This window comes from Rousettus aegyptiacus, unplaced genomic scaffold, assembly GCF_014176215.1.
Source record: "Rousettus aegyptiacus isolate mRouAeg1 unplaced genomic scaffold, mRouAeg1.p scaffold_m13_p_13, whole genome shotgun sequence".
Lineage (NCBI taxonomy): Eukaryota > Metazoa > Chordata > Mammalia > Chiroptera > Pteropodidae > Rousettus > Rousettus aegyptiacus.
The window spans coordinates 30,013,259-30,032,386 of record NW_023416288.1 but is presented as its reverse complement, the minus strand read 5'-3'; the positions used below and the strand labels follow the sequence as shown (position 1 = coordinate 30,032,386).

The 19,128-nt window shown below is 34.3% G+C and overlaps 1 protein-coding gene across 9 annotated transcripts in view; it reads left to right on the top strand.

Moving 5' to 3' along the window:
• TMEM196 (transmembrane protein 196) overlaps window positions 1–19,128 on the top strand; it is a 139,395-nt gene that overhangs the window by 81,663 nt on the left and 38,604 nt on the right. For 4 of the 9 annotated variants that reach the window (XM_016159601.2, XM_016159599.2, XM_016159595.2 and 1 more), the window contains exon 1: window positions 6,905–7,301. The exons of 1 other annotated variant lie outside the window; for it this stretch is intronic. In XM_016159601.2, coding sequence (XP_016015087.1) covers window positions 7,137–7,301 — 165 coding nt within the window. In that variant the 5' untranslated portion in view covers window positions 6,905–7,136. Of the gene's footprint in view, window positions 1–6,543; window positions 7,302–19,128 lie in introns of those variants that run through there. 4 more of the 9 variants (XM_016159600.2, XM_016159598.2, XM_036230395.1 and 1 more) reach the window with 3 other exon arrangements.

The window sequence follows — 19,128 nt, the reverse complement described above, 5'->3', positions numbered from 1 at the left end:
TTTTTAACTATATCTCTATGTTTAGTTATATATTTTTCATTTTCTTTTTTTAATTCAGTAATTACAATATATCCTTAACTTTTCATAGTCTACTTATAGTCAATTATACATTACCTTATAGAAATATAAAAATATGGCAAACATATAGGAGAGTATTTCCTATTCTTTACATTATAGTTTATTATATATATCTATATACATTATAAACTCTACAAGATAATGCTATGGTATATACTTTAAACAGTTATATAGTTTATAAATACAATAAAAAGAAAAAGGAAAAAAGACTCATATTAACCTAGATATTGACTATTTCTGATATTCTTCATTCCTTTCTTATGCTCTGGGGATCGTTTTCCTCAGTTTGAAGAACTTGTGATTACCTGTATTTCATCAATGAAGGGCATGAATTTTTCATCTTTTATCTGAAAAGATCTTTATTTTGCCCTTATTTTTAAAGAATATTTTAACGCTATATAGAATCCTGGGTTGATTTTTTTTAAAACACATGAAATATGTTATTCCATCCACCGTCTTCTGGTTTCCATGGTTTCTAATGAGAAATCATTGATTTTCACACATTTTTCTTGTTATTTTAAGAGGTGATCTTTAGCTTTGGATTTTAGCAATTTAACTTTGCTTTGTTGTGCCTCATTGTTAGTGTCTTTATTTTTTTCTGTTTGGTGTTGATTTAGCATCTTAAATATGTGAATTTGTCTCTTTTATAAATTTGCAAATTTTGGCCATTTTATGTTCAAATATTTTTCTGTCCAATTATCTTTCCCATTTTTCTTCATCTGTTCCAATTATACTTATGTTGACCATTTGGTATCTTTTAACAGGCCCCTGGGGGTTCATTCATTTAAAAAATATAATATTAATGTTTATTATAATTATTAATTTTTATTGATCTATCTTCAAATTAGCTTACTTTTCTTTGTCATATTCATTCGGCTAAGTCCTTCCAGTATTTTTTTATTTCAAAAATAGTTTTTTACTTCTAGAATTTCTGTTTTTTTATTCTCATTAAAATTTCATATTTCTCTACTGAAAGAAATATTCATTTGTTGAAAGAACTATTCTCTTTAAGTTTATTGGGGATAATTATGACTACTGTCTTAAAATAATTATCTGTTATTTCCAACATCTGGTTTATTTTTGGTTAGGCTGGCTTGATTTTTTTTTCCACTTGAGAACATTCTCCAGTAGGGATTATATATTTTTTTCAGTTGTTAATTTTCTTGGCTGTGCTGGAATTGCAAAGTCCTTGCATAGCAGCTCTGGTCTTTGTGTCTACTTGAGGCTAAAATTGAGAAAAAAATATTGCTTACATAATGTACCATTGTGATTCTCAGCATTTTTTTTTTTTTTGTAGACCTAAGTTTCCTTCTGGTATATTTTAAGTCTGCTTGAAGAATATTTATTTTAATATTTCTTATGGTAAAGATCTTATATCTCTACTAAGTAAGTGTACTAAGTAAATTTTCTCAGCTTTTGTTGGTCTGAAAAAAAATGTCTTGCCTTCATTTTTAAGGTATTTTTACTGAATATATAATTCTAAGTTAATAGTAAGTTAATAGGGGTGTTGTTTGTTTTTAAATTTCCTTCCTTTAAAATGACATTCACCGTCTTCTAGATTGAGTAATTTTAGATGAGACATCTAGAATTCTTGCCTCCTTTTCTCTGTACATAATGTCTTTTTTCCTCTGGCTTCTTTTAATTTTTATCATTATTACTGGTTTCCAGCAATTTGCTTGTAATATGTCTTCCTGTGTTTATCTTACCTGCAGTTACTTATGTTTACTCTAAATGCAGTTTAAGTTTTGGGGGGATGTGGGTTTGTAGTTTTCACCAAATTTGGAAAATAATTGGCCATTATTACCTCAAATATTTTTATCCACCTCTTTTCTAGAACTGATATCAATGTCTCACTTTTTGAAATTGTCCTACAGGTTACTGAGTCACTATTCATTTTTTGTGTGTCTTTTTTTTTTCTGTGACTTAATTTGTATTGTGGTTTTTCTCTTTGTGCTTTTAATTTTTATTGTAGTGTATTAATGTTCACTGACATTTTTTTCTTCATCGTTTAATCTATTAAGCTCAGATGTATTATTTTTCCTTTCATATATATAAATTTCATAGAAATTAAAATTATGTTTATCATAACTTCAATTTATATTTTCATTACATTAATGTTTTTTGTCTTTGAACAGATTTCTAATATTTATAAAAAGACTTTAAACTGTTAGGTAATTCCAGTATCTCTAGCATCTTATATGGATCACATTTTCCTGCTTCTTCGTATTTCACTTCTTATTTGGAAAGCATAGATTGTGAGCTTTACATTATTGAGTGATGGTGGTTGTCATCTTTTTAAAGATATATTAGACTTTGTTAAGTTACTTAAAGAACAGATACTTTGGAGGTCTGTTTTAAAGCATTTTAAATTTAAGATAGAGTTGCCTTTGCTCCAGGCATGGTTTAGCCCCACTACTTATGTGTGTCCCATCGATGTTCTCTACTGAAGGCTGAATGTTCACCAAGGACTCTTGTCGGCTAATGTAAACATGTACGTTTCCCAGACCTCTTGTAAGCTTTAGATATTAGTTCTTGAGTCATTCCATTTTTAATCTTGTAGAATTGCACTCCATGATTGTGGATTAGACTTTAACAACGAATGCAAGGGATCACTATGGAGATTTATTGATCTTTTTCTCCTTAAACACCCTTCTCTCCAGTCCTCTGTCCTGAAAATGTTGGCTGTCTCAGCCTGCAAGAAACCTGTTATTTGTACCACAAATTGTGTACCATACTCTGCTTGGTAACCCTCTTCTTGTAACAGTTTCTCAAGTGCCTCTAGCCAAAAGACCAGGACAGAAAACCTTGCTTGTTTCTCTTTTCCCAGAAATTGTGGTTCTGCACTGCCTATTGTACAGTATCTGAACACTATGTATTTAAATATATTGCATACAATAGGAGAGTAAGTCCAATCCCATTTACTTCAGAATGGCCCACAATGGAAATACTCTTTAAGAGTAGAAATCACTATAAAATCATCATTTGATTTTTTACATATTTAAAAATCATTAAAAATCAAAAGATATTTTGGACATAAATGGAAGATTGTAAGAAAAATAATAAGTACTATACTTTCTCTAATTTTCATAAGCACTGACATTACTATTAGGTAATAACTTCTAGGTGATATTATCACTAGAAGACAAAAAAAAAAGGCAAAAGCTAAATTCAGGTTTAGTTATTCCTGCTCCTTGATCTTTAAGTAAGAAAAAAATCCTCAAAATATTTTCTTTTTCCTTTTTGGGCTAAATTGTTTTATCAAATTTTAGCTAAATTTTTAGGTATAATCATTTCTAACCACACTAAGAGTATTAAAATACTAAATAGACTTGTAGCACTTAAAAACTGCTCAATGGTTTGTAACATTTTATGATTTTTTTCCCCCCTAATCTTCTAAGCTGGATTGGTCACTCAGTCCAGGGCCTAGGATCACCAAACAAATTTAGTTTATAATAGCTTGAACACTTAAATCAGATCTCAATATTAATCAATTTAAAACCTTGACCTTTTCAGTTACTAACCTTATATTAGTTATTGAATAAATGCATTAACTTACTTTATTATATTAAGATAGGTGATATTTGTTTACCAACTCCTGGGATTTTCTTTATTCATTAAAATTTCTACAAATCTTGTTTGACTAAATGGGTACATGAGAATCTCAGAATTCCTAAATACTTACTAGCAGAACTTAGGTCCTTAAACAGAGCGATTATGAAGTGTTTTATTCTCATTAACTAATGTTTAATAAGAATTATCTATACATTCATATTCACTGTGTCATATATAAGCCAGCAGGTGGCAAACAAGATTTCCTGCACTACAGCTCTTGCTGAAGATGTATTGAACCACGGATCAATGGATCTTGTGAATAGCTATTTTGGAGTATTATGGCATAAGAAAAATTAAACCCTCCAATTGTGGAGCCACTGGTATTTGGATAACAATGAATTTTATTTGGCTTTCTCACAATTTATTGTTTTAACTTATACTTCTATCTCTAACAAATAGTTTTGATATAGGATGCCAGTTAGAACCTATCCTTTGCTCTGATTTCCATATTTAAATTTAGCTAACCTTGTGTTTACTTTGTGGGAATCTTTGCAACATTTAAAAGGTGAACGCACGATGCAATATACGTATAATGTATTACTGAATTGTATACTCGAAACCTATTTAATTTGATTAACCAATGTTGCCCCCAATAAGTTTAATTTTTAAAAAAAAGATCATGCAATATATACTTTGTCTCTCAGAACAGGTACTATAATGTTCTTTTGAAAGTTTTAACATTGATCCTCATGTTTTTAAATATAAAACAGTAATTTCTTCTGTGGGTAATACTTGTTTTTATTTTCTATAAATATTTCTGTCTCAATGTGACTTATTGGTAATTATTGATACATGAAGATGAATTTAATTTCTTCTAAATTTTCTTCTACATACATTTTTCAAAAGTTTTAGATGTTATATCAACAGCTCAAGATCAATCAAGATTGATTATATTTAGACATATAATTAGATTTGTGAGTATTTAAGTAAACATTTCTAGCTATTACATTCAGAGATGAAAATTCAACTGTAATACATGATTTACTCATTTCTCTCTGTGAAATTCATCTATTGTTAACATTACTTCTATGTTCTCTACAAAATTAATTTCTCTTCCTGTAAGTTACATTCCTTCCTAATATGTCTGTGTTAACCATTCTATTCTAACAATAACTATAGCTTGTTTTTCTTTCCTAATGAGGAAGAATTTTTTTTTAAATGAAATGAAAAGCAGTAACTAAAAACAAACCAGAATTAGGTAACATAGTTGCTTCATTATTTCTACATTAAATTGGGTCATTTAGATGACTTCTACAAGATTTAAGTAAAATAAACTATGCTTCATTAAAGCCAAAAACTATTTGAAAGATTCTAATGGTTGACCGCTTGGTGGATAAATTTTTCAAGAAGTAGAAAGTGAATCCACTAATTATTCAATATAAATGTTTGAGTTGTTCTCCAAATATCACAATAACTGGAGACTTTTTAAGGCCTAATGACTTATAATTTTTCCTTCCTTGCTTTGTTTATTTTTAAGGGATGAGGACTCAAAAATTTTTAAACATATATCATAAGAAAAAATAAATTATAGTGTGCAATTAAATTTAAATTATGAAACAAGCCCTGAATCAAATTTAAGAAAACTGAAACTGGCACTTATGCAATAGATAATATATCACTTAGCTTCAGTGTTTTCAGCTTGAGGGCTTTATAAAAAGAAGCTTCTAATCAGAAAGGTGCCTGCAATGCATGTGTTCAGAGGTCAGGATGGCCTGGTCTTGTGTAACGTGTCCTAACTCAAAACTCCTTTACTCTTTCTTCCTTCAATTCATCTCCAACTGGAGAGTCCAGTTTTTGAGAAAAAATGATCCACACCCCCAAACACCTCCTCATTCCCCCACTAGCTGGGTCTCTTGATGGAATACCTTGTGATTTTTCATGAGGTAAAATTAGAGACATAGAAACGGGGCCCATACAGCGATTCACAGACCTCTAAAGTCCCATATGCATCGGACTATAACATAAAAATGCCCAAGCTAAAGTTGGCCCCTGCCCTAATGATACTGATGAGGGTAGACTGTCATAAACCATCGTGCAGTGAGCCAGGTTTTTTAAAAAAATAGTGTCCTTTCCAATGTAATACTTAAATGTACGAAGCTCTTGAATTTGAGCAAGAACACACGGTCCCAGTCGTACTCGGTCTGGCAATGCCTCTCCGAACGGGTAACAGTGCTTCTAGGGGACCACGATCCCCTAGAAGAGGGAAGAACTACAGCCATATCCCCACAGAAGTGCAGCCTCAGCCAAGCGTGTCTCCTCCCAGCCCCAAACAAGGAAGGCGACAGGTCATGACAAGCGAGGGGAGGAAGCTCCTTACTAGCAGGCTTGAGTCTAGCTCTTCTAGAGAGGGAAGTTCCTCGGTGAGGGTCCTTCAGCGTCCTAGTAAATTTAGGAGTCTGGCCTCTCCCCATACCCTGCGCTCTCTCTGCCTTTCTTTGCCCACTGCGCCCCTGACTCACCCCACATACACGCAGAAGAAAGTTTTACACAGAATGAGCCCCGTGTTGACGTAGGCATCGCCTCCCCTCCCATCTGGATAGCAGCCCAGAAGGCAGCCTGTGGGGGAGATGTGGAGGTGGGGATCACTTGGATCGCTGTGGTTAGGGTCCCGAGGCGGGGCCAGTCAAGGGCCAGCCAAGAGTATTGGTTCTAGACGCACAAATAGATCAAGCTCTTCCCTCCTCCATCAACCTCTCAAATCCCAATGAGGTCACTGCAATGAGAGAGAATCAGATCAAGAGAGAGGGGGAGGACGAGGACGACAAGGAGGGAGAAGAAACCCAGACGGAAAAAGGCCATCAGACAAGGTCGCTTTTTCTGGCGACACAGCAACTGCGAGGAGCGTGGTGCTGAATATCATCCACCCGCTCAGCCTGGGGACCGAGGGACTCGCAGGAGCACTTTGCGCTACCAGGAAAACAAAGGAGAGGAGACGAGCGGGAGAGGGAGAGGGAGAGAGAAGCCCTGAGCAGGTCGGCTTTGGATCTCAGGGAAGCAAAGCTGATCCCCTCCGCAAGGCCCGAAGGGGTCTGGGAGCTACCGGGGAGCGGGCTTTCCCTGCGGAGACTTGGGACGAGGCAGAACTCTGGACAGCGCCTCGCGAGCGGGACTCCTGGCGCCCCGGCTCCTCCAGGTTTCCGGCTCCTTCTTGAAAGCCCTGCAGCTGGTGTGCTCCCCTCTCCTGGACTCCGACCACCGAACCCGGGCAAATCCTCCTACGATCCCTGTCTGAACGTGCCAGAGGGTGCAGCGGCTCCTTTGCCTCTGGCCGGGTCAGGGAAGAGGGTCTCCGGTTCTGGAAAGCCAGTCTTTGTGGATTATGCTTCACTGGTGAAGAAAGAAAAGTTTTGGGGTTTGGGGCGGGAAGGGGTAAGGAGATAGAGGAAGAAAGAAGGTGGATGGTTGGTTTCCCTCTCTGATCTGGAAGGAATGATGACCGAGGAAGGATGTGCACCAGCGGCCAGATTATCGGGAGCCTCTTGGTGCTCTCTGTGCTGGAGATAGGGCTGGGGGTGTCCAGCGTGGCCGTGGGGGCGGTCAGCTTCAGCCTGGCCCTCCGACAGCACAAGCCGCAGCTCGGAGACTCGTCCCCGGTATGGAGCGGGGTGTGTGTACGTTGAGCCATTTCACTCTCTTTACCTCTTTAAGGTGATGGTCAGTGTGCGCGCGTTAGTCACTCCCTCCCTGGGGAAGAGAATTACAAATCTCTCGTGGCTTGCATGTAGTTACATGTTAGCAGGCTATGCCTCTTTACGTTGTCCTTTTATTCAGCCCAACAGTTTCTTTTTTTTCTTTTTTTTCTTTTTTTTTTTTTTTCCTTTCTTACCTTGGCTTAGGACCAAATGAAATGGCTTTGTTTTAAGTTGGGTAAGGGGGCAGTTTTCACTAGCTGAACCTGCAAAAGACTGCCCAGTGGTGCCGATTAGGGATCACACCTGTCAAGGGCAGACTCAACCTCTTGCTTCTTTTACAAGGAAAATCAGAATGAAACTGTTACATCATTTTCTTGTACCAGGAACAAGCAAAATAGAGTTATGCATTTATTTCTAAGTAATAGTGCTCAAGGTGCACTAAAGGCAGTACCAATGTGACAAAAAGAGAAATGTGGTGTGAGGATGAAAGAAGTATTTTATCCTAGAAAACACTATTCGTAATTTTCCCTTGCTAGCTTTCTGTACTTCCTGTCTATCAACTCTTTTTTAAGTTTTAGGCAATAAGTTAAATAACAAATGGTATGATATTTAACAACACTAGTTGGAGAATAGTTCGAGTACCTAATGCTCAGAGAAAATGTCATAATTTTCTCTAGGTCAAATGGCAGACCCAATGAGCTTCTTGTTTTTTTTTACTTTAGGTGAATCTCCAGGAAAGCCTTAGAGACCCATTCCTTCCACCAAGAATCAATAAAATAATTCAGCACTATTCCTGGTATGGGCCTAACTGTGAAAATCAACTTTTCTTCTTTAAGTTATAAAGCTGATATATCATTCTGGGTCTCTAACTTGATTTTACTTTAGATAATTCAATAGTATGTTACTCTATCACTGGTAATCAATGGGTGTAATTAACAATCATGACTTAATTGTATGTGCTTTAAGTTACCAAGGAAAAAGTCATTATTTATGAGTTCAGGGAAAATCATTCCAAAGTAATTTATTTTTGAGGTAATTCTAGCATTCTTAAAACTGGTATAATTATGCTTTGGAAAATAGTTTTTATATTTTAATTTTTCAAAGTGAAGTGAATATTTTAAAATTGGCGAAATTAAAAGAAACAAGAAAAATCGTGTTTAATTCTAACATTGAATTCCTCCAAGAATCCTTGTTTTAAATTCAGTAATAAGTTACTAGCAACCTCTGAATAAATTACCTTTTTCTTTATTATATAATTTTATCAACACATATTTTAAATTTAAGTGCAAAAATCTAAAAGACAAATTAAATCTAGTTTTACACCTTATATATAGTAGTGGTTAATTTGAGAGTCATAGCTATTATTGTTATTTAACAAAAATAGTCAGACTCTAAAACTTTTATCAGACAATTGTCAGAATGCAGTGCCCACATTTAAGGAAAGGGGAAGAAAATGTGATCTTCTGATAGCTTATGAGAGAGAAGCCTCAAACACTTTTCAAATCACTTCCTCTCTGAAATTTAAGACATTGAATGAATACATTTAGGTTGTCTCTAAATAGTATTAAAGTATTACCTTCAAGAATAAAAAAAAAAAAAATGGTTACATTCGCTTGACATCATGTAAGAAAAATAATTAAATGATTTTATCTCTCTTTCCAGGCTATATACTATTACTTAGATGAGTTGACATATGTGTATGCACAGAAAATGAAAATTTTGAATTAGCTTGGTAAAAACAAACAAAACAGTGCTATATATATATAATAGACATTATCACAAAGAATTATTTCCATTTTAACTGATTCTTTAGAGTAGCCAAAATTTACCTATGATTCTTAAATGATAGTTTTGAATTCTATTGTCTGATTCAGTAAAGATAAAATAAATGTGATTGAATGAGTGCATTGAAACTAGAATGCTCAAACAGTTGGTCACTTTTATAAACTCCAAAAACAATCAAATTCGTGATGAAATAAATATCCAGTTTTGATCACTGTTTATCAAATGATAGGCTTGCTAAGTTGAATTTTTAACTTATTTTTCAGAGGTCATCTGTGATACAATCTGAATTATCTCAATTCTATCAATGATGAACTAATATAAGCAATATTTATAGAAGGGCTTACCATATGCAAGGCATTTTACTATGTAACGCAGACTGCTAAGATGAATCAGAATGTCTAGTAGAGGAAACAAGATGGGTACATTCTTAATTTTATCAGCAGTGACAAATTAGAGTTTGACCTCAGAGAGATATCAGGGCAGATAAAGGGAAGAGAGGTTGGGGTAGTCAATGAAGCATTTATTGGAGAACTATTATTTTTCCTTTGATCTTTTAAGTTTATTGGGACTTGGAATTAATATATCACAGTGTTAAGTAATGTATGAAATCTGGAGTTTACTTGGCTAAAAACCCTAGAACTGCCATTTACTATCTGGATGACTATCCAAAGTATCCTCATACATTGTAAAATAGGGTTGTTAGAAGGCACAAATGGAATAATGCTCTTAGTAAAATCATAGCGTGTAGTAAGCATTGAATAAATGTGAACAGCTAATACTGAGTGCATAGACTAGCAGTGAAGAGCATGAGAAAGGAGAGCTTTCAGGCAGCATGGATAAAGGCAAAAAACTGGGACAGGGCGGGTTATGTTCCAGGAAGAATTGGCTCTTCTATTTTTCTGGGGTTTAAGTGTGTGAGGGGGAGATAAGGATTGAAAGAGTGGATGGGGCCAGACCACAGGAGGTTGTGTGTCAGTCCAAGACAATAGGTTTATTTCCTCATATTTTAAAAATAGTAATAATAATAATAATGCCAATTCTTACTTTCTAGAGTTTCCAGGAAGATGCAGAGGAAAAGTAGATAGAGAATAGTTCGTCTCTTTGGTATTTTATGAATTAAAAAATCTGTATTATTTATGAACATTAGATGGGATTTTATAATAATTAACTTGTAGGATAACTGTAGCCTGCAATCAAAGTGTGTTTCAATTGATGCCATGAAGTTTTTTCCAACACATTAATATCATTATTACAAGATTTCTTAATTAAGTTTTAGGAATCAATGGAAATAAAAATGGTACCATGAAAGGATTACGTCTTATATATGGACCCCAGCATAATAAGCTTTTTATCTAGATCAAATGCACTAAGAATTCAGGCAACAATTTTGATTATTTGGACCCAAATATACAATTTTTTTTTTGAAAAGGTAGCTTAAAAATAAAATAGGACCAACGTAAAGGTCTTAAAATCCATGCGATGGATGCTTATATGGATTATTTCCAGGTACTATTTCATAATTAGGCAAAGAGTGCTTCTGTGATTAGTCTAAAAAGTATGGGCATTTAGAAGAAAAAAATAATTGAACTATAATTTCATAGAGAAAGTAAGCTATAAATGCCTTTATAGAATTTTTGCTTTTTCTTGATTCTTTGTTATAGCTGATATAATCACCTCATGGAATGCATAAAAGAAAACATTAGATAAAAGAAGACTATTAGATAACAGTGAGTGAACCATTGAGTAAACTGCTTTGGAAAAGACATAGTCATGTGAAATATAATTGATGTATGAGATTTATTGATAGAAAGTTAAGTAGGGCTATGTTTCCAACTTGCCATGTGATAGTCACTTTTCTCTGTCTCTCATGCATCATATGTAATGGGAATAAACTGTATTTAGCAGTACACAGATTCATGGATCCAGGAGAAATTTGTTTTGTTGCTCTAGGTTGACCCTTGGAAATCTAGAGATTCAGATGGTGGTGTCAGGAGTAACATCTGACTCTGAGTTAGTTGTATTTGATATATATCATGCTAAATTCTACCCACGTATATCTGATAATCATTCTACGAATTAAATATATTAAAAGAACTTTCTAAGCCTTGTTTGCCCTACATATAAACATAGTCTTTAACAGTATTGAAAATTTTTGTTATCTAAATCGTATAAAGTTTGAGTAATTTTTAATACTTATTTTTCTGAAACATACCTGATTTGTATATCATAACTTTATCTGCTTAATAAATCTGATACTTTAGGTGAGTGAAATTTATAGCATAATCAAGGCACATACCTGGTTTGTGGACTCCTGATTCACCATGGCAACAACTCAACCAATTTTAAGATTGTGTTGAAATTCATCTACTGTATATTCTGATCCATACCATAGCAATACAAATGAGGAGCTATATAATAACTGATAGCTGACCCGATGTATTATTTTAATATTTAAATCTGCTCGATTTATTTAAGGAAAAGCAAATAGAACAATAAAGTGAAAGAAACCCTTCAATTATTTTTAATGTATAAAATTTGAAGCTATAGTGTCTCCGACCAGATAATACATCATTTTTCTCCAGAGTCAGATACATACAATAAGAGATTCATATTCTTTGGCATGAAATGAAAACACTTTCCTACCCTAAGAAAAAAATTACAAGTGTGCATGTATACCTCATTTTTAAATTAATTTTAATTGTGAAAGTAATTTATAAATACTCATTTTAAAGAATTAAAAAGAAGGATCAAAACTAAAGTTCTCTTTCCTACCATATCATCAAAATTAGCCACCCTTATAAATTTAGTGTGTAATCTCATAGATATTTCTCAATGCATAAATAGTATTGTTCGAACATACAGAACAATTTTTATCAAGTTTCTGGAGGTAATAAAGCCTATTCATGGACCCTTTAGAGCTCAGGTAAAGAATTTCTTATCTGATTAACATTCTTATTTTCAAGTGCTACTTGTTTTCTACTGGGGTTAGGGCAATTAGATAATTGGTAATTAGATAAATTAGTCAAGATAAATTACTGGGAAATGTAGTTGTTATTTAAGGAAACTTTAGTTACTTATCTGAATAAAATCAAATTCTTTCATTTAGATGTTTTTGCCTAAAATGTTCAAGCTGGTGCTCTGCATTGACTTAATTATTAGCCAGATCATCCAATATGTGCTTCAAATATGTCTAAACCATTTAACTTTTTAATATATTCACTTAGCCCTTAGATAACACTTAGTTTTATTGGTAGATGGGAAGAGAAGCTCAGCTATCAAAACTGAAATGCTTGTTTTTAAAATTCAGTAAAAACTAGAATAGATTTTGACAGATGTGTAAAGGAGGAAAAACCCAACAATTTTATGTTCAAATGATGTCGGGTCATTCACTTGTGAAGTGAACAAACTTTAATTTTATTAATGCAATATATATACATACATATATCATCCTATTTATTTAAATAGCGTCTCTATACCTAAACCTAGAATTGTTCAAAATACTTGACTTTATTGTCTTAGTAATTTAGTCAAACTATCAGGTGATTACTCTGCAGATGGATGTTTATTTCAATGTGCGAAATGGACAATACCAGAATAATTAGATGATAGTATACAAAGATTCTCATTGATTGCCTTCCTAGGAGAAAAAGAGAAAGAAAGAAAAAAACTGTGTGACAACTTTATTCTGTGATGTTCAAAGCCATGCTGTCCTCTTGAAAGCAAATCTGTATAACTTTATTCAAATCGAATGAGAGATCGAGTCGTACATCTCACTCAGTATAACTATCAAACTAGATAAGTTATGTTTCTTCACCAAGTCAAGGAGAGAAATACCAGTACCTTTTTCGTGGGTTGCTGGGAAGTTGTACAAAGCTGAGAAGACAATGCTTACAAAGCTGTCAGTACCAAGACTGGCACAGAGCATGTGCTCAGTGAGCGTTAGCTTCTTTCTTTTTCTACTGCCTTCACGCTTCTCCATGGCACCTACAACACACTAGTGGTGCACTGGTTTTCAAGATTTGTCAAACATCCTTGAGCAACTCTATCTGACTCAGCGTCCCCCCTCTCCATGTATAGTATATCTAGTTAGCTTTGACTTAATTCAGGTAAATACATTAGCAACTAAAAAAATGTACCAAAATATCTTCATGAGAGAGGTCATGTAAATATTCAGCTTGCAACTGGACGGGAAACGGCTGCTGCAATGAGGCAGTTTTCTCTTTGTTTTCTTTTGGAAGTCGAGAGCGTGATAGAAATTCTAAAATAAAAACAATTGGTAAACAGATAAATTAGACAATCAGTTAAGTTAGGCAACACAAACAGTGGGCATATCCTAACTACTATTTCTGTCATGAAACAAAGTTCTCAGAAAACATACAAAAGTATGTAAGTTCTTGTCATAGAGTGGAATGCAGTTAGCATTAATGTAATGGCTGGGTGGAGAGCCAGAGGAGAGAAAGAGCAATTAGGGGGATCGTTTTTAAAACTATATAAATGTCTAACCAATGTACTGCATACTTGGAACCAATAAAATAAAATTTTTAAAAAAAAGTACAAATTAATACTTCTAATAAAGATAATTAATATATCAGAGGCTTGTATAGTTTTGCTTAATACAGATGATAAAGATCATAGGAATCAATTAACGTTATAAGAATCATTGTTGAAATCTAGAAAGTTGTATTAACAAATGCATCAATGAAGTATCTAGATTTCAACAATGATTCTTATAACGTTAATTAGTTCCCATGATCTTTAGCGTCAGTATTAAAACTCCTGAAAAGCAATTCTTAGTTCCACTAGTTCATGATCTATTATTAAATATTGGACATAAGGCAAAAAGAAAATATTAGTGGCTAAGTAGATCACCTTGGGAGACAGAGTGCCTCAGGCTCTTTATCCTATAGATATAATTTATTAATAGTTAACTGTGATTCACATGCTTTCACATATATTATCATTTCTAATCCTAACAACTTCACATAGAATGTAATATTTTACAAAGTTTATGTAGAAAAAAGAACTTGCCTAGTGCCCATTGTTATTTAATCAGCTGAGTTAGTATTTAAATCCTAGGAAATCTTGTTTTAAAATCTATACTTTTCCTGTTGCATTGTGTGGAAATTTTTCATGAAAAAAACCACTCATTGAGGCCTGACCTCATTATTTGCTCCTACTCCTGAATGTATGAGTCAGGCAAGATGGCATAACGGCCAGGCCCCGATCACTGTTTGTATCTATCATGCTGAAGAGACTGGCATAGTTTCAACTAGCATAGCCCCATGTTCTCAGAAGAGCTTGAGATATTAGACTAAACTGTTCCTACCCTTCAAGCTTAATCTTTAGCCTTAAAAAATAAAACTAAATTATACATCTCAAATGATTGTTAAATATTATGAGGGCAACTCAGGAAAACACAAAACAACATATGTAAACATAGATCAAAATGAGAGGGGTCAAGAATGACTTCCTCACGGAGGGAGGGCTTTATCCAGGCCTTGGAGAGCAGGCAAGGTTCCAGGGGGCAGAGGAGAGAATATGTATGAAGCCAAGGTGTTACCTATAAAGTCACGGAAGAGACAATAAAATGGAGAGTTTGTGTGGGGGGGGAAGGAGGGTGCGGGGGGCAGGGTAAGCAGACCAGGCTCTTAGAACAAAGACCCACTAATGTAAAAACTAGTAAGTAAAGGTTTACCTCATTTAAATAGGATGAGATCCACTTTACAGGGGTCCTAAAAGAACGCCAACCCTAGTCTGCTCTTGATTCTCAACTAAGCTTGGTGAGCTCTGCCGAGCAGAACTTGGTGATTATGAGGTGAAGGAAGTTGAGCTAGGCACTGCTGCTCAATTTCAAAGCAAAACACCAGCCTTTGTTTTCAAGATGGATGCCCCGTCCCCCCCCCAAAAAAAATGCTGAGGGAAATCTTGAAACTTGAGGAAATCATAAGTCTACTAATGTAAACCTAAGCCCAACTTCAAGTGAATTTCTTGTTGATGCTGGATTTGTAAGATCATAAGTTCCTTTTGTTTGATTATTCTTACAGCTGCCTGACACATAAAAATAAGATTAATTTTTTTAATTGAAGATGTGAGATGATACAAAGAAATGAATATAGGTTTTGGAGGTATTAAGACCGGTTCGAATTTTAGCTATAGTATTTTCTATTTGTTTAAGTTTGAGTGAGTTACATTATCTCACTGAACAGTCAGCTAAATCATCTGTAAATCAGCAGTATTACTACTTATCTCATGGATTTGTTCTAAAAATTAAATGTTATATAAAGGGCTTGATACATGTTGGGTATTCAGTGACTATGACTAGCTCACGATAATGACTGCATGCTTTTGCCATTTTTTCTAGAAAATCCATTTTCTGCATGTGGTTTCTATTAGTGTATTATAGACATTTTATTTTTATGCATTTCTGAAGGGGAGCTAATTGTAAGACCATTGATGAAATTGTCCTTCGACTCAAGGTTTGGTACTCGTCATAACAAATTTGGGGCATTAATAGTTAGTTGTGATTTATTGTGCATGTCCCAGAGTCCCAGAAATATTTTCTAGTCAATATTTGGATAAAGAGGTATAATTTTTGTTTACAAAACAGAGATGTGTTCTTGATTTTCACATTTTTTTGGCTGGGCTCTGGAATGTCTAATTCTTTCTCTATTTGTCTCCTGCCAACTATTTTCCTGCATGGATTACTCTGAAGAATTAAAATAATGATGATAATAATTACAACATTAACAATAAAAACAATGGCAGCTTATATTTATAGTATACTACATTGCCTATGAATTCTATTCATTACACCATTTATTTCAATAGACGAGTATCTTTGCTTAGGGATGAAAACCTAAAGGATTTAGGATTTAGGAATTTAAGAGCAGAAAGTGAAGTCAGTAACAGAAGTAGGATAAAAACCTATATCACCTGAAGAAAGAATGTGTGGTTTGTGTGTGCATATGTGTGTGTATGTGAACACCTGTGTATGCATGCACTAGTGTGCAGGTGAAGTGAAGAGGTGAGCAATTCCTGAAGTAATTGACGGTTACCACTGATAAGTGATATAAGCTGCATATAGGTTGCTAGTGCCCTGATTTGGGAAAGGTTCATGATGTCATGACCCTCTATCAGGTGCAGCCTATTTCCATAAATAGTTGGCTTTCAGAAACCTCCAGGCATGTTGGATGGACATTCATTAGTGCTGTTGACAAGTCTTGGGAAGAGCATAATTTTTATTTTCTAGTCTTTTTGAGTCCCTGGCTATTTTCAACTTTGTGAAGACAAGTCACAAATCATAGACTCAAAGCTAGCACGTACCCAAGGGAGTATTTTTTTTCTTTCCTCTTCAGCAAATTCATTTTTTTTTTACATTTGAAACTTTGTTATATTTTCCACATGTATCGAGTTGTGAGCATTATATTCAAATGTTTCCCAAATTACAACACCTAAATTAATTTTATTTATATATGACATAAAAGGCTCTTAAACACAAAAATGTAAATGAAAATCATGCAAGATGAGAGAATTCACATTAATATAAAACTGCTTTAATTTATATATAAATAGTTATTGAACTTTTATTATGAAATATACAGAGGTCCTGTGATGTATATAAAAAGTTCATTATTTTAATAGAATGTTATTTATAATATTATCTATACCTCAATGTTCAATATTGGTTGCATCTTCCTTTATTTCCTTTCAAAAGTATAAATCATTACCTTACATTTTTATATACATTTGAATTTTAAAATTCACTTATTTATTATAATTGGCTAAAATAATGAAAATTTGGATGCAAGAGATAAACTCTTCTGATTTTGTTACTGTTATCTATGAAATAGTTTTATTTTGTTTCATTTTAAGGACAAACATGAATAATGACTATATAAGATTTATTTGGACTATGGACATTTAAATATACTGCAAATTCAAAGCCCCACTTACCCAGATTCATAAGTTAAGTTTTAATTTTCCTTGCTACTGTTGGAGCAGAAACAATTCTAACATCAAAAAAAAAAAAAAGCCTATTTATTTAGCATACTCAAAATATTCAACAGATTATTTTTAAAAAGAAAAACTATCAGAAAACAGAATTGAAACATAACACAATGCATAATGCATTAAGTACAAGAAAGCCTGCGTTACATGAACACTGAGGGGGAGAGGAGACAGAATGGTATTATGAGAATTAATGCTGATTCTTTCTGAACAATGAAGAATTGGGTCTTGAGCCAGTGGGAAGTTTCTGAGAGTTTTGAACTTGGATTCATTTAAAAGATCTTGGTGTGTCAATCAGCTCCATGCCATGTCTGATGATTTCTTCTGAAATTCATCCTTCCGTATTGCTGGTTTTATTCAGTTACTTTACAGTCTCTGAAAAGGTTCCTCTCACTGCCTACTGTACATACTCATTTATCACTGTGGGTATTTTTATTTCCTTCTTTCTCATGAGTGCTTTTGGTTTAATTTCTTTATTTGCTGTGGTTGCCTCTTAGCCCAGACTATCTGCCAGACTACCAAGATGGCTTGGTGTTGATGGAGGACTGCTTATCACATGAACATATCTGTTGTACATTTTATCCTCTTGGTATTTTATTTTTCTTTGATTGTGCCTGTATTTATAAAAGGTCTTGGCTCTATTGATCAAAAATGTAAATTTACCCTTTTTCAATTGAACTTTTAAAAATTTTGAAATTTTCTGGGATGGAAGAAACATATGTATATGGATCTATGTGACTTGCTTTCTCTCAGTGTTCTGTTTTGGGGTAGATAATAAGAAATTGGTTCTAGCTAAAGGGAAAAAAGGAACACTGCATAATTAGCAGAGTTTTTCATGGCCTAAGAAAAGAAGGAAATATAAATAGGAAAGTGGAAAAGTGACTTTTTAAAAAGAGAAACACTAGGCTGAAAATGCGGAATAATTGGAAAGGGGACAGTGAAGGCTATTGAGGAGATCTGTAAATCTAATAAAGGCAGAACGAGCCCAAGGAACCAAGTTGTGAAATGGCACAGTTCAGGTCCAGGGACCCCCACCCTACCCCCCAAGGGTTAGGCCTATGAAGATGAGGTCAATGTCAAAGATACTTGATGGGCCTGAGCTACATGGTCTGCAGTGGTTTTGGATGAGTCAAGACGAGGGATGACGGCGTGGTGTGGAGGAAAGGCTTTGGAAAATCAGGAGAGTTCATTTCTGTTCTCATTCCCATGAGCCAGATTTTCTTCCTATTAGATTTAGTCAACATATATTAATTCCACAGCTACAGTCTATGCTTCGAGATCCTGGATCCTAGGTTCCCAGGATCCAGCAGTGAATAAAATAATCATGATCCCTGATCTACTGAAGTTTAATTTTAAAAAGAACGTAGACAATGAATAAATAATGGACAAACGAACAATTACAAGTTGTGAGATGTCGAATAGGAGAACTATAGTTTATTAAGACTATAATTGTTATTAATAATAAGACAATCAGAAAAAAAGCATCTCTAAGGAAGGAATGTTTCCTGAGGATAGGGAGGCATTACTCGGATGAATAGGGGGAAGAGCATTGCTGCAACCAGAGAGAACAAACATCATGGGTAAAGACCTTGAGATAGGAGAAGTTTGATGTGTTTGAGAAACTGAAAGAAGGCCACAGGGACTGGAATATGCAAGTAAGCAAGAGACTCCAGAAGGCACTGGGTGAGGTAAAGAGACAGCCAGGAAAAAAATCAATTAAGACTCATGCTACGATGTTTTTATTTTCCCCAAATTATAATAGGAGCCATTTGGGGCTGCAGTTTAGAAAACATTTTGGAGTCAGACAAGTTAAGAAGTCACAAATCTAGTTAGGAGGCACTGGGATGTACGATGTAATGTTTACCTGGATGAGAGTGAAAGACTAAAATAAAAATAGAGGAAGCACAGATAATTGACATGCAGAGTTGACAAGATTTGATTAGACGTCATTGTAAAGTATTAAGAATGAGTCTTGGATTTGAACAACTGAACAATTGAACAACTGATGGGATCC